The 20726-nt window shown below is 47.5% G+C and overlaps 2 protein-coding genes across 2 annotated transcripts in view; one reads left to right on the forward strand and one right to left on the reverse strand.

Moving 5' to 3' along the window:
- The window catches only part of katnal2 (katanin p60 subunit A-like 2), a 107968-nt gene extending 106440 nt beyond the window's left edge, over window positions 1-1528 (reverse strand). The window contains exon 1 of the mRNA XM_085975307.1: window positions 1347-1528. Coding sequence (XP_085831433.1) covers window positions 1347-1403 — 57 coding nt within the window. The 5' untranslated portion in view covers window positions 1404-1528. The remainder of the gene's footprint in view (window positions 1-1346) is intronic.
- Window positions 280-20726, forward strand: part of pias2 (protein inhibitor of activated STAT, 2) — a 90589-nt gene continuing 70142 nt past the window's right edge. The window contains exon 1 of the mRNA XM_085975276.1: window positions 280-612. The gene's annotated coding sequence lies outside the window, so the exon portion shown is untranslated. The remainder of the gene's footprint in view (window positions 613-20726) is intronic.

Consider the following 20726-nt stretch of genomic DNA (forward strand, 5'->3'; position numbering starts at 1 on the left):
GCACGGGGCGGGGCCATGGTGATTGACTGATAAACCCTCAGGGACCAAGAAGCAGCAAGCAGACAATACATACATACAATAATCATAAAGCTGGAAACAAATCACTTAAGCAGTGCATTGAAGAGAAGGCCAAGGAATCTGAAGTCGATTCATTGGCGCAAAGGGAATCAGTGGAATTTGACAATAATAGGAGTGATAGGCGTGCGGGACTTGTGTAGGTTAAGGAGTTCCGAATTCGGTGAAGTTTATGGAGGGTGAGGTGAGCAGCGGAGAAGTCAATCTTCACGGTAACAAAGCAATGGAGGGAAATAGACGTATAAACAGCCAGTGTTCGAGAGGTGGAAAAAAATAGTTTGACAACGAATTAGCAGCGGGGCTAAGAATTTCAGCTAGGATCGAACAGGACATGGACATTGTGCAAGTCTGGATTTAACCAGAGAGGTCAATTGGGGTTGACGAGGTCGGGACCAGAAACCAGGAGCTGAAAAGGATTTTTTTTTTGCTGACATTTAGCGGGAGGAAAAGAAAACTTGACACATGCAGCCTTGATGTGGGGCGTTCAACTTGGAAAGTATAGCAAATAGCCCGGGCGTTCATGGTGCAGGCGGAAAGGTAAGGCGGTTGCGCGTCAGCAAGGTTACAGTTGACACCAGTGCAAGCCTCCGATTTTGCCGAGGTGGTGGTAAGCGTGCAAATGGTGGACAGGCTAGACACAACGCGTTGACAATACATGTCTTTTGTCTTTCAGGGGCTGTGTGTTTCCACCATTCTGATCTGATCTTATTTCAGGTCCCTTTCCCTCTTCCCCCTCCAGGTAACAGCAAGGAAGTCCTCCCCGGCAGGTGGGGGCGCTCCAGAGCCAGAGCCGTTTCCATGGAAACAGCCGAGTCCACTGGCCTAACGCAGCAGCGGAAACTTCAACATCATAAAATAAAATAAACTCACTCATTATTATTATTATTATATATAAAAATAAAATGTCACATTTTAAATGAATAATAAATAAAACTCTTAATTTCTCATCTTTTGTCCGCCTTCTGTCACGTTGTTTTGAACTAAGGATTTCAGTAACTCAAGAGACAAACAAACCTCAGGTTGTATTAATAATAATTATTTCAGAGTTACATTGAGAAACATGTTGCTGATGAATATTGATTTAATCTAATATTAAAGTAATTGAACCCTTTCGTCACCAAAACGTATCACAAAAAGTAATTGCACGCAGATAATATTTTCATAACAAACTTACCTCGAACAGAGAGACAATAATCAGGGTAAAATTGAATTTTAAAAACTTAAGACTTTTTCCATTCTCATTTCATTGGCGCCGCATTGTCGTAACTTACCGCCTCTCTCGCTTGATTCGCAGTTTTTAATGTTTGATAGGAGAGTTCGAAAGACATTGTTTTGTTTTTAATACTTTTTTTCCCCCTCCTTCGTTTGGGGTTGTATTATTTTCGCATTAAATATTTGACCGGGAGGCCATCGAGCCGGAGATCCAATTGACCGCCGGTGGATGATTGACGGGAGGATAAACCAATCATAACCTCAGATAGGCACATCGCTCTGGCTTTAAAGGAGACGATTCAGCCAATCAGCGGCGACCCATGGGAGTGACTCTGACCGACGGTTTGAAGGATGGGGGTGAGATTGTTTGAAACCGTGTGAGGAGGGAGTCATTTAAATTGTCCGACCTGAGGCACAGTTGCATAGAATTTGCAGCACAGAAACAGGCCATTCAGCCCAAATGCCCCACGCCAGCCTCCCCCCCACCCTGTCAACATATCCTGCTATTCCTTTTCCCCTCATTTAGCTTCTCCTTAAATGCATCTATGCTATTCACCTCAACTACTCCATGGTGCCCATACCAGCCTCCTCCCATCCTACTTCACCCTGTCAACATATCCTACTATTCATTTTTCCTCATCTAGCTTCCCCTTAAATACATCTATGCTATTTGCCTCAACTACTCCATGTGGTAGCAAGTTCCACATTCTAACCACTCTCAGAAGTTTCTCCTAAATTTCTTATTGGATTTATTAGTGACTATCTTATATTTATGATGATCTCTAGTTTTGGACTCTAATGTAAATGGACTACGTCTATCTTATTAAAACTCCTTCAGAATTTTAAAGACCTCTATTAGGTCAACCCCAGTGGCAACACATGTCTGCTGAGGCTCACTGATTAACTTAATCAGAAGTGCAAACCCCAGCTGATTTTTTTTTTTGCACTCTAGCCCTGGAGACACTGGGGTTAAAATTGAACTTCGGTGAGGGTGCAAGATGGGTGGTGGCTGATTGACCGCCCTTTATACACCCCACCTGATTTTTCTTCTTTTCCATTGAAGTAAGTTGGCCTCAGACAGTGGCCAGGGTGGTGAGGGTTTGGAGTTTGTGGTGGCGGCCAAAGGTGATGGCTTCGGTTTTCCTAATATGTAGCTGGAGGAAATTACGGCTGATCCATGAATGGATGTCACATGAAGACTCTTGACAGCACAGAGGGAGTGGAGGGTTTAAGGGAAGGTCGTGTCTGACTTACTTGATTGAATTTTTTGAGGAGGTAACAAGGCGGGTTGATGAGGGTAGTGTGTTTGATGTAGTCTACATGGATTTTAGCAAGGCTTTTGACAAGGTCCTACATGGCAGACTGGTCAGAAAAGTAAAAGCCCATGGGATCCAAGGGAAAGTGGCAAGTTGGATCCAAAATTGGCTCAGTGGCAGGAAGCAAAGGGTAATGGTCGACAGATGTTTTTGTGACTGGAAAGCTGTTTCAAGTGGGGTTCCGCATGGCTCAGTACTAGGTCCCTTGCTTTTTGTGGTATACATCAATGAGTTAGAACATAAGAGCATAAGAAATAGGAGCTGGAGTAGGCCATTTGGCCCTTCAAGCCTGCTCCGCCATTCAACAAGATCATGGCTGATCTTTTACCTCAACTCCACCTTCCCGCACTATTCCCATATCACTTAATTCCCTTTGTTTCCAAAAATTTATCGACCTCTGTCTTGAATATACTCAACGACTGAGCATCCACAGCTCTCTGGGGGTAGAGAATTCCAAAGATTCACAACCCTTTGAGTGAAGCAATTTCTCCTCATCTCAGTCCTAAATGGCCTACCCGTTATTCTGTGCCTGTGACCCCGTGTTCTAGATTCCCCAGCCAGGGGAAACATTTTCCCAGCATTAACCCTGTCAAGCCCCTTAAGAATTTTATATGTTTCAATTAAATCGCCTCTCATTCTTCTAAACTGTAAGGAATATAGGCCTAGTCTACTCAATCTCTCCTCATAGGGCAATCCCCTCATTCCAGGAGCCAGTCCAGTGAACCTTCGCTGCACTCCCTCTAAGGCAAGTGTGTCTTTCCTTAGGTAAGGAGACCAGAACTGTACACAGTACTCCAGGTGTGGCCTCACCAATGCCCTGTATAATTGTAGTAAGACTTCTTTACTCTTATACTCTAATCCCTTTGTAACAAAAGTTAACATTCCATTTGATTTCCTAATTGCTTGCTGTACCTGCATGTTAACTTTCTGTGATTCATGCACAAGGACACCCAGGTCCCTTTGAGTGCAAACATTTTCCAGTCTCTCGCCATTCAAAAAAAATTCTGCTTTTTTGTTTTTCCTACCAAAGTGGATAACTTCACACTTCCCCACATTGTATTCCATTTGCCATGTTCTTGCCCACTCAGTCAACCTGTCTCTATCTCTTTGCAGCCTCTTTGTGTCCTCCTCACAGCTTACTTTCCCACCTAACTTTGTATCATCAGCAAACTTGGATACGTTACACTCAGTCCCTTCATCTAAGTCATTAATATAGATTGTAAATAGCTGAGGTCCAAGCACTGATCCTTGCGGTACCCCGCTAGTTACAGCCTGCCAACCTGAAAAAGTCCTGTTTATTCCTACTCTCTGTTTTCTGTCCATTAACCAATCCTCAATCCATATTACCCCCGATACCATGAATCCTAATTTTGTGTAATAACCTCTTGTGTGGCACCTTATCGAATGCTTTTTGAAAATCCAAATACACTACATCCACTGGTTCCCTCTTATCCATCCTACTAGTTACATCTTCAAAAAACTCAAACAGATTTGTCAAACACAATTTCCCTTTCATAAAACCATGTTGACTCTGCTTGATTGTATTATGATTTTCTAAATGTCCTGTTACTACTACCTTAATAATGGATTCCAGCATTTTCCCAATGACTGATGTTAGGTTAATTGGCCTATAGTTTCCTGCTTTCTGCCTCCCTCCTTTCTTGAATATGGGCATTGCATTTGTGGTTTTACAATCCGCTGGGACCTTTCCAGAGTCTAGAGAATTTTGGAAGATTACAACCAATGCATCTGCTATCTCTGCAGCCACTTTTAAGACCCTAGGATGCAGATCATCAGGTCCAGGTAACAATCCAGAGATTATTACCTTTGAGGTTCTGCTTTTTAATTTGGATCCTAGCTCCTCAAACTCCCTCAGCAGAACCTCATTCCTAGTCCTGCCTATGTCGTTGGTTCCTACGTGGACCATGACAACTGGATCCTCCCCTTCCTACTCCAATTTTTTCTCCAGCCGCTTCAAGGGGATATAGACAGGCTAAGTAAATGGGCAAGAACATGGCAAATGGAATATACAGTAATGTGAAGTTATCCACTTTGGTTGGAGAAATAGAAAAGCAGAGTATTTTTTAAATGGTGAGAGATTGGGAAATGTTGGTGTTCAGAGGTGATGTGCCTCAATAAATCCGAGACTCGATGTTAGCGAAACAAAACAAGGCTTTTATTGACTTAGAAGGTAACACATAGGAGAGAGGTATCTTCCATCCAGAGCTCTGCCGTACTGGATGTGCTGCAGGCTGGGCCAGCTTACATAGGGGCCAGGTATGGGCGGAGCCCTACACATAGTACAATACAATGGGCCAGGTATGGGCGGAGCCCTACACATAGTACAATACAATGGTGAGGAAACGGAACAGAGGTAAGGGAAATGAAACTGAAACCAACCACAGTCACAGGCAGTGATGAATGGAATATTTCATCACATTCACCCCTTCTATAGATTTAGTCTGTTCGGGGGTTTGATAGTCCTCTGCGACCGACGTGGTTGTTGTGGTGCCGCGGGTGTCGGCTGGGTGTCCCCGGTGGCCTCCTGGGTCTCTGCCGGGGGTGCCGCCAGGGTTGTTGAAGGGGTAGTTGGTGGGGGTGCCGTTGGTCGATGTTCTTCCGGGGGTGATGAAAGAGTAGTGGGTGGGTAAGAGTTGCTGTGATCGTTGTTGCTGCTATTGTCATGGTTGTTGTTGTTACCGGCTGGGGCGACGTCTTTTATGGACACGGTGTCCTCCCTTCTGTCGGCGTGCCGGACATACGCGTATTGGGGGTTGGCGTGGAGTAGGTGCACTGGCTCCACGAGAGGGTCCGCCTTGTGGCCCCTCACATGCCTTCGCACGAATACCGGACCTGGGGTGGAGAGCCATGACGGCATGGATACGCCTGAGGTGGATTTCCGTGGAAAGACAAACATTCGTTCATGAGGCGTGGCATCAGTGGCAGTACACAATAGCGACCGTATCGAATGGAGCACATCTGGGAGGACTTCCTGCCAGCGGGAGATAGGGAGGCCCTTGGTCCTTAGAGCTAGAGTGACTGCTTTCCATACTGTCCCGTTCTCTCGCTCCACTTGACCGTTACCCCGGGGGTTGTAGCTGGTGGTACGGCTCGTGGCGATCCCCCTGGACAGCATGTACTGGCGTAGCTCTTCACTCATGAAGGACGCCCCCCTATCCGTATGGATGTAGCTCGGCATACCGAACAGGCAGAACAGGCTGTTGAGGCATTTAATGACCGTGGCGCTGGTCATGTCTGGGCAGGGGAAGGCGAATGGGAACCGGGAGTATTCGTCCACAATGTTCAGGAAGTAAACATTGCGGTCGACGGACGGGAGGGGGCCCTTGAAATCTAAGCTGAGCCGCTCAAAGGGCCATGTAGCTTTGATTAAGTGGGCTCTATCTGGGCGGTAGAACCGAGGCTTGCACTCAGCGCAAGTGCGGCAGTTCCTGGTCAGAGACCGAACTTCCTCAATCGAGTAGGGTAAGTTGCGGGACTTTATGAAGTGGAACAGCCGCGTGACCCCTGGGTGGCAGAGGTCGTTGTGGAGGGTCTGTAGCCGATCCCCGGTGGCGCTGGCACACATCCCTCATGAGAGGGCATCAGGGGATTCGTTAAGGGCCCCTGGCCGGTAAATGATGTCATACTCGAAGGTGGAGAGCTCGATCCGCCACCTAAGAATCTTATCATTTTTGATCTTCCCCCTCTGTTTATTATTGAACATAAACGCTACCGACCGCTGGTCGGTAAGTAGGGTGAAGCGTTTGCCGGCTAGGTAGTGGCGCCAGTGGCGCACTGCCTCCACGATGGCTTGGGCCTCCTTTTCCACGGAGGAGTGTCTGATCTCGGGCCCTTGGAGGGTCCTCGAGAAGAAAGCTACGGGCCGCCCCGCCTGGTTGAGGGTGGCCGCCAAGGCAAAGTCAGACGCATCACTTTCCACTTGAAATGGAGTGTTCTCGTCCACTGCCTGTAGCGTGGCCCGCTCAATATCCTGCTTGATGCTTTTGAAGGCGGCGTGGGCCTCAGCAGAGAGCGGAAAAGAGGATGCTTTCAAGAGGGGGCGGGCTTTGTCGGAGTAGTTGGGGACCCATTGGGAATAATAAGAAAATAACCCCAGGCACCTTTTCAGGTCTTTGGGAGTGTTGGGCAGGGGCAGCTCCCGTAGGGGGCGCAATCGGTCGGGGTCTGGTCCGATTTCCCCATTCTCCACCACGCTGCCTAGTATGAAGAGGCGCGTGGTGTTGAAAACGCACTTGTCCTCGTTGTAGGTGAGGTTGAGTTTTTGTGCGGTTTTCAGGAACCTCTCGAGGTTCGAGTCGTGATCCTGCTGGTTGTGACCGCAGATGGTGACGTTGTCGAGGTAGGGGAAGGTTGCCTGCAAGTGGTGGTCATCGACCATGCGGTCCATCTCCCTCTGGAAGACCGAGACCCCATTCGTCACCCCAAAGGGGACTCTGAGGAATTGGTAGAGGCGCCCGTTCACCTCGAAGGCGGTGTACGGGCGGTCCTCTGGTCTGATAGGGAGCTGGTGGTACGCTGACTTGAGGTCGATGGTGGAGAACACCCGGTATTGGGCGATTTGGTTCACCATTTCTGATATGCGGGGTAGCGGGTAGGCGTCTAGTTGGGTGTACCTGTTGATCATTTGGCTATAGTCGATCACCATCCGTTTCTTCTCGCTACCCCTTACCACTACCACTTGGGCGCGCCACGGGCTGTTGCTGCGTTCAATAATGCGCTCTTTCACGAGCCTGTCTACCTCGGTCGCGATAAACCGCCTGTCCCCCCAGCTGTACCTCCTGCTTTTGGTCGCTATTGGCCGGCAGTTAGGGGTAAGGTTCGCGAATAGCGAAGGCGGCTTTTCCTTCAGGGTAGCCAGACCGCACACTGTGAGAGGCGGCTGGGACCCACCGTACTTGAGCGTGATGCTTTGGTGGCTGCACTGGAAATCTAGGCCCAAGATCACGCTCGCACATAGATTCTTCATGATTAATACTTTAAAATGATCGTATACAGTTCCGTTAACGGACAATTGTACCGTGCAGTAACCCATGATGGTCGATGTCTGGGTTTTATCAGCCATAGAGATGGTACCCCGAGCAGGGACCACCTTTAGGGAGAGTTGTTGTGCCAGTTCAGGGTGGATAAAACTCTCCGTGCTTCCACTGTCAATTAAACATTTAACCCCGCACCCGTTTACCTCGATGTCCACCATTGATTTGGATAGCGGGTGCGGCCTGGTCTGGTCCACTGTGACCGATGCCACTGTAGGGCCCTGATCGAGACAAGATGGCGTCCACGCTGTCTGCTCATAAGATGGTGGACCCCACGAGGTCGGGCAAGATGGCGTCCAAGATGGCCGCTCCCACGGCGCACACGCGGCGGTGGCGGGTTTTCCGGCGGGGTTCCCTCTGCACACCTTCCCGAAGTGCCCCTTCTTACCGCACTTAAAGCAGGTGGTGCCTTTCGCCGGGCACAGGTTTCTGGTGTGCTTCGGCTGCCCGCAGAAGTAGCAGTTGGGTCCCCGACGCGTCGCGGCTGTCGTAGGGCTTCTGGGGGGAGAGCGGGGCCCCGACGGTGTCGGCTGCCGGGCGGGGAAGATGCCTTCCAAGATGGCGGCGCCCTTGGTGTGCACGTGGCGGCGTGGACGGCGCGGGCTGAAGAGTAGGCGTCCAAGTTTCTCTGGGCCACATCCAGGGATCGCGCTGTGTCCGCAGCCTGTTTCAGGTCCAATCCCGTTTTTTCCAGCAGTCTCTGCCAGATGTAAGTGGAGCTGAGGCCTGTGATAAAGGCATCGCGAACAAGCTCGTCAGTGTACACTGCGGCTTTTACATCTTGGCACTTGCAGTCTTTGCCAAGCATTTTCAGGGTGCCTAGGAACTCCTCCACCGATTCCCCAGGTCGCTGTGCACGAGCAGCGAGCAGATGCCTAGCATACACCTCATTCGTAGGCTGCTGGTAATGCGCCTTTAAGATGTCGCAGGCGGCCGGGTACGTGTCGGCGTCTTGGATGAGGGGGTAAACCCGGTGGCTTACCCAATTCCGCAGAATTCCGAGTTTCATACTCGCAGCGTCCGTAGCGCCTTTGACGGCTGCGGAATTGTCCAGGAAGAATTCCATACACATAAACCAGTGTCCGAAGCGTGCCGATGCGTCCGAAGCATGCTGGTCCAAATCCAAACGTTCGGGTTTCAAGAGTTGATCCATTGTGTTGAAAATTAAGTCAATAAAATTGATGTGCCTCAATAAATCCGAGACTCGATGTTAGCGAAACAAAACAAGGCTTTTATTGACTTAGAAGGTAACACACAGGAGAGAGGTATCTTCCATCCAGAGCTCTGCCATACTGGATGTGCTGCAGGCTGGGCCAGCTTACATAGGGGCCAGGTATGGGCGGAGCCCTACACATAGTACAATACAATGGGCCAGGTATGGGCGGAGCCCTACACATAGTACAATACAATGGTGAGGAAACGGAACAGAGGTAAGGGAAATGAAACTGAAACCAACCACAGTCACAGGCAGTGATGAATGGAATATTTCATCACAAGAGGGACCTGGGTGTCCTTGTACAAGAATCACTGAGAGTTAACATGCAGGTACAGCAAGCAATTAGGAAAGCAAATGGTATTTTGGTCTTTTATTACAAGAGGATTTGAGTATAAGAGTAAAGACGCCTTACTACAATTATACAGGGCCCTGGTGAGACCACGCCTGTAGTATTGTGTACAGTTTTAGTCTCCTTACCTAAGGAAGGATATACTTGCCATGGAGGGAGTGTAACGAAGGTTCACTAGATTGATTCCTGGGATGGGGGGATTGTCCTATGAGGAGAGATTGAGTAGACTAGTCCTATATTCTCTAGAGTTTAGAAGAATGAGAGGTGATCCCATTGAAACATACAAAATTCTTACAGGGCTTGACAGGGTACATGCAGGGAGGATATTTTCCCTGGCTGGGGAGTCTAGAACCAGGGGTCACAGTCTCAGAATAAGGGGTTGGCCATTTAGGACTGAGATGAGGAGAAATTTCTTCACTCAGAGGGGGTGAATCTTTGGAATTCTCTACCCCAGAGGACTGTGGAGGCTCAGTCATTGAGTATATTCTTATGTAAAAGTTGGGAGGCGGCCAATTTGAGAATAGGTTAATGGAATCCTCAGCTGCCATCAGGGAAAGCTGAGACTGGTTTGGCTCTCGTACTACAGTAGCTTGTGTTGTGGGTTTTGAGCTTTAAAGGCTTCCATATTTAATCTCTTTGCTGCTGTAGGTGCAGGAAAAATGTTGCCTGCTGCTCAAAACTGCTGCCTCCTTTCACTCCTAAGGTTATACCTTTCCTCTTTAAGGTGCTGCTGCAGGTCTTCAAAATTGGCTGTTCTCTGGATATCCTACCCCAAGGTCATCGAGCTGCCTATAAGGAACGCGATTTCTGCTGGCAACTCACCAAATTAATGTAAAGGAGGCCCAACTACAGAAATGTCTCTAGCCTATGCTGACACCTTCGGGCGCCCAATACCCACCCAGTTTATACTGGAATCGAAAATTGTCCCTCCATCAACATCTGACTCAAAATGAGTAACGCCACAGGAATCCAGTAATATATATTATACATATATACATGGTAATGTGGAATTCAAATATTGGGATACAGTTCACTATTTTTGCATGCAAAAGGCATCATGGTTGGTATCGACAACAAGGATGCTATGCAGTTAATGCATGAGTAACAACTGCACTGAAAGATGGGCAATTGTAATGGCAGCAAATTCAGTGCCTGATAATCTGAAGTTGATTATTTGAAAATAGTCTATAATATTTAGAAATATTTTTTAGTTTTAAATGTATAATCATCATTTCAAAAGGGAATTTTGCAGTGGGTATGGCGGCGTACTCGGGAGTACGCTGCCATAGCTCCTTTGAAATCCACCGCAAGTTTGGGATTTCGGTTGGCGCATGCATTAAATCCCAAATTTCTGGTCTGTCAGCGTACACGTTGACAGGCCATCCGCAAGGCCAAAGCAAAACCAATTGCTGGCGCAGAGTTGGGCTATTGCGTACGAAAATTTTACGGTTGATGCAAACAGGCACAGGGCCTGTTCGCCTCAATGTAAGGGAATACCTCAGGCATGTTTTAAACATTTTCATCTCGGAAATCATATAGTTTAACTGTATCATATGAGTTTTTCTTGTTTCTGAAATATTAGAGTTTTAATAATGTCGATAATTACCAGCAAAATTAAATTTTTAGTGAAGTTGGTGGAGTGAAGCTAATTTAGAATTAAATTCCAATCCTGTAACTTGTAATTAAATCTGATTACGGGATTCCATTAAATCTGATTACAGGAGTCCCTTCTGAAATGATGTAAAATCTAATTCTGTTTTCTGATTGGAGGACCAGGCCCACGTTATCCCACGTATGCTTCTGGACAGGCTGTGCCCCTGGGATCCGTGGGCCATTACGCTGCCCTCCTACTCGCAGCGTCAGACCGCAAGTTTTCACAGGAGGGCCGCCATCAGGTAGGTGCGTATTCTTTCCACAGGTCAGCGGTGTACTCCGGAGGTACGCCACCGACTGCAATTTTTGGCCCAATTTATACTTGAAAAAAAAAAATTTGCAGGGCCATGGGGAAAAACCGGGAGAGTGGCGCTAATTGAATAGCTCTTTCAAAGAGCCAGCAAAGGCACAATGGGCCGTATGGTATCCTTCTGTGATTTGGAAGCGCCAGAGTCGATTACTAATTTTGCTTATTTCCAGTGATAGTCTTTCATTGTGAAAGGAAAATCACTTTTGATATACATCACCATAAAACACAAATAAACTCAAGTCATTTCAATTGGTCTGTAATCTATTACCCTGCTTTTTCTCAAAAAAGCTTGCTGTTATCAGTGGTCTGACCTTGGGAATGTGGTAAAGCCAGGAGTTTGTAACTTAAACACTGAGTCTTAATATCTATACCCTTTAAAGTTTTAAACTGTTGTAAAGAACTGTATCATTCTTTTACTTTTTTCTGCGTAATTCTGTTTGTTTTATGTCACACTTTCTATGCAGTCTAACATATTTCCACCAAATGTAACTTTTTTTTGCTTAATTAGTTTCTGAATGCAGGGCTCTATGTGCACAGGAAGTTTCACTTTTCTCTCTCTAATTTTCTCCCATTCTTGCCTAAAGATGCTGGCTCACGCTGGAGTATGCAACATGGGCACTGACCTCACCCGTCACAAGTGAACCTAGACTGTTGACAAGTTAATTGTCCATGGGAACATTGAAGTTGTGCCTACTTCTGGCCACACTTGCGTCTACACTTTCCAATAGGAGTCACTGGACAATGATGAGCAAAGAGAACCTTCTCTGAAGTAGGGATACTGAGGCTATTGGAAATGCCTCTACCACCACTTACTCAGAAAAGACTGGTGATCTAACTAGTGTTGCAAAACCCTCTCAGATTTTCCCGATGACTCCTGGAATGTGGCATGAATCTCCCGGAGACTCCTGCTACTTGCCCGGGAAAACCGCCCTTTAAATTTCTCGTAGCAGTAGCGTTCCCTCCCCACGCAACCGCCCCAACTCTGTGATGTAACTGGTTGTAGCCACAGAGAAGCCTCCGACTCGGTAATGTCACCACCTCTCCACTCCACACCCCCACCCCAACTACAGCTGCAGTGGAGAAACAGACCGGAGTCTGGGGAAGAAGAGAGAGAGATGGTGCGGGGACAGGGTGAACAGGGACTAGCGGTCAGGGAATTAATGCTTGGGGAAGGGGGCAAAGAGTGAGTGACCGGGGATGTGGAGCTCAGGAGGTGAGAGGGAGACTGGGGAATGGGAATCAGGGGATGGGGCTGGGGAGAGAGGGAGACCGGGGATTGGAATTCGGGGGGTTTTGAGCTCTGGGGAATGGGATGCAGGTGGGCGTGGGCGTGGGGCCCAATATTTTCTGCAGAACTGGGAGCAGCAGCAATGTGGTGAGTGGGAGCAGTAGTGTGGGAGGAGGAGCCAGTAAATGGGTGAGTAGAACCTGGGGACTTTACTATGAGTAAATGGTGAAAGGTTGTTTGGTGGGTGAATGAGGAACAAGGAGATGAAGACCAAGGATTCTCTTGGAAGAACCAAGGGAGGGGGAAAGGAGAAGGAAGATTTTTGCACTTAGACCATGGAGTGCTTCACCACAAGTAGTGATTGAGGAAGAGACTAGAACATAATTTAAAAGGTGATGGGGAAAGTATTTGAAAAGGAGGACTATAAAAGGATCTGTGGGCAATCGAGTTACAGGAGAGCGTGTCCGAACTGTCACAGTTAGCAGGGGTCAAATGGCCTCCTCCTGTGCTGTAATTTTTATCATTCTATGCATGGCAGCATTGAGGAAGAGTTCATAGAGTGTATTAGGGATGAGTTCCTTGAGCAGTATGTAACTGAACCAACCAGGGGGCAGGCAATCTTAGATCTGGTCCTGTGTAATGAGACAGGATTAATAAAAAATGTCCTAGTAAAGGATCCCCTTGGAATGAGTGACCATAATATGGTTGAATTCCAAATTCAGTTTGAGGGTGAGAGAGTTGGATCTCAAACCAGCGTACTAAGCTTAAATAAAGGAGACTATGAAGGTATGAGAGTAGAATTGACTAAAGTGGACTGGGAAAACAGATTAAAGTGTAAGACGGTACAAGAGCAGTGGTCTACATTCAAGGAGATATTTAACATCTTTCAAGATAAATATATTCCACTGAGGAAAAAGGGGAGTAAAAGAAAAGACAGCCATCCGTGGCTTAGTAAAGTAATAAAGGATAGTATTCGACTGAAAACAAGGGCATATAAATTAGCCAAATCTAGTGGGAGGATAGAAGATTGGGAAGCATTTAAAAGCCAGCAAACAATAACTAAAAGATTAATTAAGAAAGGGAAGATAGATTATGAAAATAAACTAGCAAAAAATATAAAAACAGATAGCAAGAGTTTCTACAGCTATATAAAAAGAAAAAGGGTGGCTAAAGTGAACGTTGGTCCCTTAGAGGATCGGACTGGGAAACAAGTGGTGGGGAACATGGAGATGGCAAAGACGCTGAACAAATATTTTGTATCAGTCTTTACAGTAGAGGACACTAAAAATATCCCAACACTGGACAAACAGGGGGCAATGGGGGGGGGGGAGGAGCTAAACATGATTAAAATCACTAAGAGATGGTACTCAGTAAAATAATGGGACTTAAGGCGGATAAATCCCCCAGACCTGATGGCCTACATCCTAGGGTCTTGAGAGAAGTGGCGGTAGGGATTGTGGATGCATTGGTGATCATTTTCCAGAACTCCCTGGACTCAGGAAAGGTCCCGGCAGATTGGAAAACTGTTAATGTAACACCCTTATTTAAGAAGGGAAGTAGACAAAAAGCTGGAAACTATAGACCAGTTAGCCTAACATCTGTGGTTGGCAAAATGTTGGAGTCCATTATTAAGGAAACAGTAACAGAGCATTTGGATAAACATAATTTAATAGGACAGAGTCAGCATGGTTTTACGAAGGGGAAGTCATGTTTGACAAATTTGCTCGAATTCTTTGAGGATGTAACATACAGGGTGGATAAAGGGGAACCAGTGGATGTAGTGTATTTGGACTTCCAAAAGGCATTTGACAAGGTTCCACACAAAAGATTACTGATCAAGATAAAAAATCACGGGATTGGGGGTAATATACTGGCATGGGTGGAAGATTGGCTATCTAACAGAAAACAAAGAGTTGGGATAAATGGTTCGTTCTCGGGCTGGCAATCAGTAACTAGTGGTGTTCCGCAGGGGTCAGTGCTGGGACCCCAACTCTTTACAATCTATATTAACGATTTGGAGGAAGGGACCGAGTGCAACATATCCAAGTTTGCCGAGGATACAAAGATGGGAGGGAAAGCAGTGAGTGAGGAGGACATAAAAAACCTGCAAAAGGACATAGACAGGCTAAGTGTTAGCACTGTTGCCTCACAGCGCCAGGGACCCGGGTTTGAATCCGGCCTCGGGTAACTGTGTGGAGTTTGCACGTTCTCCCCGTGTTTGCGTGGGTTTCCTCCGGGTGCTCCGGTTTCCTCCCACAGTCCAAAGATGTGCGGGTTAGGTTGATTGGCTATGATAAATTGACCCTTAGTGTTAGGGGGATTAAATACGTGGGGTTACGGGGATAGGGTGGGATATGTGTTGGTGTAGGGGTTACGGGGATCGGGTGGGATATGTGTCGGTGCAGGCTCGATGGGCCGAAATGGCCTCTATCTGCACTGTGGGGTTTCTGTGTGTGTGTAAGTGAGTGGGCAGAGATTTGGCAGATGCAATATAATGTTGGAAAGTGTGAGGTTATGCACTTTGGCAGAAAAAATCAAAGAGCAAGTTATTATCTAAATGGAGAGAAACTGCAAAGTGCTACAGTACAAAGGGATCTGGGGGTCCTGGTGCATGAAACACAAAAAGTTAGTATGCAGGTGCAGCAGGTGATCAGGAAGGCCAATGGAATCTTGGCTTTTATTGCAAGGGGGATGGAGTATAAAAACAGGGAAGTCTTGCTGCAGTTATACAGGGTATTGGTGAGGCCACACCTGGAATACTGCGTGCAGTTTTGGTTTCCATATTTAAGAAAAGATATACTTGCTCTCGAGGCGGTTCAGAGAAGGTTCACTCGGTTGATTCCAGAGATGAGGGGGTTGACGTATGAGGAAAGGTTGAGTAGGTTGGGACTCTACTCATTGGAGTTCAGAAGAATGAGAGGCGATCTTATCGAAACATATAAGATTGTGAGGGGGCTTCATCGGGTGGATGCGGTGAGGATGTTTCCACTGATGGGTGAGATTAGAACTAGGGGGCATAATCTAAGAATAAGGGGCTGCCCTTTCAAAACTGAGATGAGGAGAAACTTCTTCACTCAGAGGGTAGTAAATCTATGGAATTTGCTACCCCAGAGAGCTGTGGAAGCTGCAACATTAAATAAATTTAAAATGGAGATCGACATTTTCCTAGCAGATAAGGGAATTAGGGGTTACAGGGAGAGGGCAGGGAAGTGGACGTGAGTCTAGATTTGGATCAGCCATGATCCTATTGAATGGCGGAGCAGGCCCGAGGGGCCGTATGGCCTACTCCTGCTCCTATTTCTTATGTTCTTATGTAACTCTTCTTTATTGAGTCTGAGCCCAATGAATGGTTTAGAAATGTTGGTGCTGAGCTGAGTTTAAGATGATGTGCCCTGTGAAAAGTGCCCCAAACACTCGCTGCCCTTTTGTAGGGTTGTAAGTTTGAAATATTGGTTCGTTAGACACCAGGCTGAGGCAATAACAGAGACTGATATTAATTAAACCAGTTTATTGGCTGTCATTTGACAATATAAACAGTTAAAACCAATGTTTACAACTGCGGAGCACAGTACAGAATGCGAGGAGATCAAGCCTTTGTCCTGGAAGAACTGGAGTGACTATCTTGGTGTGTTGTCATCCTCTTCTTCTTCCTGTTGTTGGTCAATGGTGCTCAGCACTCAGTGGTTAGCTACTCCACTGGAGTGCCCTTTCATTCTCTTTCTCAAGTTTGCAGTGTCTATTATATTTTCCAGTGGGTGGTTGTTTATCTTGCCATATATGGACCTTCTCAGTTCTTTTCGAGAAGGTTCCTCTTTCCTATCTGACACTAGACGCAGTTATCAGTTGTGGTTGATACAATTAACACCGTTCCATCATCTCAGCACTTTAGCTGATCCTGACAATAAACAAGTCCCTACAAATCCATCATGCCCTGCAGCAGCTGTTTTGTGCTGATCACAGAGAATCCTGGTTCTTACACTTTGCACAGACTTTCAGTTTGGTTCAGATTGGTCAGTGTCAGCCGGTTTTAACGTATGAAGTCCAAGTACTTCTTCTCTTATTAGGCAGTCCCTCGGAACCGAGGATGACTTGCTTCCACATTAAAAATGAGTTCTCAGGTGACTGATGAGTCGAATGCGGGACCTACAGTCTCTGTCACAGGTGGGGCAGACGGTGGTTGAAGGGGTGGGTGGGTGGGGTGCTTGGGTTGACGTGCGCTCCTTGCGCTGCCTGCGCTTGGCTGCCGCTTGCTCCCGGCTGTAGTGTATGTACCTTTAAGGGGAGAACCAATTTTTACAGCTCCTGTATACTGTAGTACCGGCAGTGACCACACCTGTATATAAACCCTGAGTAGGGATTTGTACTATTAGTTTTAGAGTAACCCTCATCCAGTAAACACCGTTGATTGTTCCTCTGCAGTCTCGGTCTATTTATTGAAGGACACCATACATCAAGATTCATGGATTTAACATTGGCGACGAGTCGATTCGAACCTGCCTGCAACTCTGCAGAAGAAGGCCGATTCCAGGGGCACGGGCGTCGACCATCCGGCGGAGACTCCAGCGAGACGGGCTGGCAGCAGGTATGGCACAGACCCTTCCCGGACGGCGGCGTATGGAGCCGACCGACGGCACAGGGGAAGGCCGAGCAGCGTCGACGGTGTAAGAGGGAGGGTAAAGCGCACAGGGCGCAGCCGGGGTTGAAGACCGAGCGGCGTTGACGGAAAAAAAAGAGAGAGGGTAGAGCGCATGGGGCGCAGCCGGGGTTCAGGACCGAGCGGCGTCAACGAGAGAGACGCGCAGGAAAACGCACAGAGCGCGGCCGGTGTTCAAGGGCTGAGCAGCGTCCGCGGGGGAAGAAAGGAAAGCGCGGGAGACACCATTTGAGCCGCAGCGGAGAAGAAGGGAGAGCGCGGGAGACGCCATTTTTGAGCTGCAGCGGAGAAGAAGGGAGAGCGCGGGAGACGCCATTGTTGAGCCGCAGCGGAGAAGAAGGGAGAGCGCGGGAGACGCCATTTTGAGCCGGTCTAAGCACACAAAAAAAAAAAAAAAATGCCGAAGAGTGGCACTATCACAGCGTTCGACAATGAAGTCGAAGATTGGACGACATATGTCGAACGCATTGAAGTATACTGCAAGGCGAATGAAGTGCCAGATGATAAGAAAGCGCTGGTATTGTTGAATTCAATGGGTGCAAAAACGTATGGCTTACTGCGAAACCTAGTAACCCCAGAGAAACCAGCGGAAAAGAATTTTGAAAACATAGTGTCAATCCTACGGGACCACTTAAACCCCACACCGCTGCTGATAGCAGAAAGATTTAAGTTTCACAAAAGGAACCAGCATAAAGATGAAAGTAATGCTGAGTATTTAACGGAACTGCGCAAGCTATCGAAGCACTGCCAGTTTGGAACGGGACAAGCAGATACTTTAAGGGACAAGTTCGTGTGTGGGCTTCAAAGTGAAGGAACCCAGAAACGGCTTCTATTAGAAAAGGATCTTACGCTGGACAAGGCTTTCAGCATGGCAGTATCACACGAAGCAGCAGCACGGGGCGCGGCTGAGATACAACGGAGACCGCAAGAATATGGCACAAATGAAATGGCATACGGAACAGTGAAGTGCTATCGCTGCGGCAGAACAACACACGACCATAAGGATTGCTGGTTCAAGGACCAAGTGTGCAGACAGCGTGGAAAAGTAGGACACATAGCAAGAGTCTGCAGGTCGGAAAAGAAAACCAGCAGCAAGAAATCTCCACAGGAGAAGTACAAGAAGGTACATAAGGTGACGGAGAGTAGTTCAGACGAACAGAAAAGGGATACAGACTCCGGAAGCAAGGAGCTGGGTTCTCTGAAACTACATAATGTGATCAAAACGGAGGATCACCAAACTATCTGGGTCACGCTCAAGATAGCCGGAGTCCAAGTGAAAATGGAATTGGACACAGGATCAGCCCTAACAGTCATAAACCGAAGGGACTACAAGCGGCTATTCTCACATGTACCCTTGAGAGATACAGAGATCGTCTTGAAGACGTACACGGGGCAAAAAGTCTACCCCAAAGGGAAAATAAGGGTGAACGTTATGTATAACGGCAAGGAAACACCAAAAATGGACCTATATGTATTGCCAGAGGGAGGACCACCACTACTAGGACGTAAATGGATCCGGAAGATACAGCTAGATTGGCATTCCATACAAGCACTGACTGTAGATGCCAAAAACGATGACGACGTCACACCTGGACGACTGTCAAAAATGTTAACTGACGCACAAGAAGTGTTCCAGGAGGAACTTGGAACACTGAAAGGCATAACAGCGACAATCAAAATAGAGGAAAATGCAAGCCCAAAGTTTTTTAAGGCCAGACCGGTGCCTTATGCGATCTGCCCAGCCGTCGAAGCAGAGCTGCAAGGTTTGGAACGTTCAGGGGTACATCTGTGGGGACTTTAAGGTGACAGTGAACCCAGTCCTTCACACGGTACAATATCTGCTTCCGCGGATTGAAGATATTTTCGCCTCGCTATCTGGAGGGAAACGCTTCACTAAGATTGATCTGGCCCAGGCGTACCTGCAAATGGAGGTAGAAGAAGCCTCGAAACAGTACCTCACGATCAACACTCATAAAGGTCTCTACCAATACAACCGGCTGGTGTTCGGGGTAGCATCAGCTCCGGCTATTTGGCAAAGGGCAATGGATCAAGTCCTGCAAGGGATTCCAGGGACCCAGTGTTATTTGGATGACATCCTGGTCACGGGCGAAAATGACAGTGATCACCTTGCCAACCTGGAGCAGGTGCTCACTAGATTGAAGGAATATGGGCTCCGAGCTAATCGCCACAAATGCAAGTTTTTCCAGAAGCAGATCTCGCATTGTGGCCACGTTATTGATAAAGAGGGGTTACATAAGTCCCCTGAAAAGATTGCGGCAGTAGTCAAGGCTCCAGCACCGGGAAATGTGTCACAACTGAGGTCGTTCTTCGGGCCGGTGAACTACTACCATAAGTTCTTGCCAAATTTGTCTACCATACTACACCCACTGAACACCCTACTGCAAACGGGGGTACCATGGAAGTGGAATGACGAATGTAAACGAGCTTTCCAGAAGAGCAAAGAATTGATCACATCAAAAGAGGTGTTGGCTCATTTCAACCCAGCACTACCAATTAGGTTGGCGTGTGATGCATCACCCTATGGCATTGGAGTGGTGCTGTCGCACAAATTCTCGGACGGCTCAGAGAGGCCAATTGCCTTTGCGTCACGATCACTAACCTCAGCCGAGCGTAACTACGCCCAGATTGACAGGGAGGCCCTCAGCCTAGTGTGGGGAGTGAAAAAGTTCAATCACTATCTGCACGGGCAGAAGTTCACCTTGCTGACTGACCACCAACCACTTGTCTCCATCTTTAATCCAAAGAAGGGCGTTCCGGTGATGACTGCGCAACGGCTACAAAGATGGTCCCTTTTTCTAGGGGCGAACCAATATGGAATCGAGTATAAGGGCACGAAACAGCATGGAAACGCTGATGGGATATCACGCCTGCCACTGCCTACTGCGGAGGAAGCACCAGCAGTGGATCCTGTCGAAATATTTCATTCAACTATAATTGAATGCTTGCCTGTAACTAACGCTGATATAGAGAAGGAGACCCAAAATGACCCGACACTGTCTCGGGTATATGACTTGACGGTGAAGGGATGGCCAACACATGGCGACTCACTGTTGCCAGCATTCTCATCCAGAAGAGAACAGCTGTCAGTATGCCAGGGGACCTTGATGTGTGGATCCCGAGTGGTAATTCCACCCAAGTTAAGGGAGAGAGTGCTCAATGAGCTTCACGAAGGCCATCTGGGAGGGGTGAAAATGAAAAGCCTTGCTAGGGCTTATGTGTGGTGGCCGGGGATCGATCAGCAAATCGAGGACCTGACAAAGAGCTGCTCAGGATGCCAGAAGGTCCAAAATGCACCACCACATGCCCCTCTACACCCATGGGAGTGGCCCTCATCTCCATGGCAACGGGTGCATATTGATTTTGCTGGTCCATTCATGGACTCAATGTTTTTAATAGCCGTGGATGCGCACTCGAAATGGCCTGAGGTGATCAAAATGTCCTCCACCACCACGGAGAAAACTATTGCAGTCCTACGGATCATATTTGCCAGGAACGGCTTGCCAGAGCAGATTTGCTCTGATAACGGACCACAGTTTGTGTCCGAGGAGTTTCGAAGATTTATGAAGAGGAATGGGGTAAAGCATTACACATCCGCCCCATATCATCCAGCCACAAATGGATTGGCTGAGAGGTTCGTA

The sequence above is a fragment of the Somniosus microcephalus genome, chromosome 2 (genome assembly GCF_052327205.1).
Source record: "Somniosus microcephalus isolate GS21.2 chromosome 2, FLI_Smic_1.0, whole genome shotgun sequence".
NCBI classification, from domain to species: domain Eukaryota; kingdom Metazoa; phylum Chordata; class Chondrichthyes; order Squaliformes; family Somniosidae; genus Somniosus; species Somniosus microcephalus.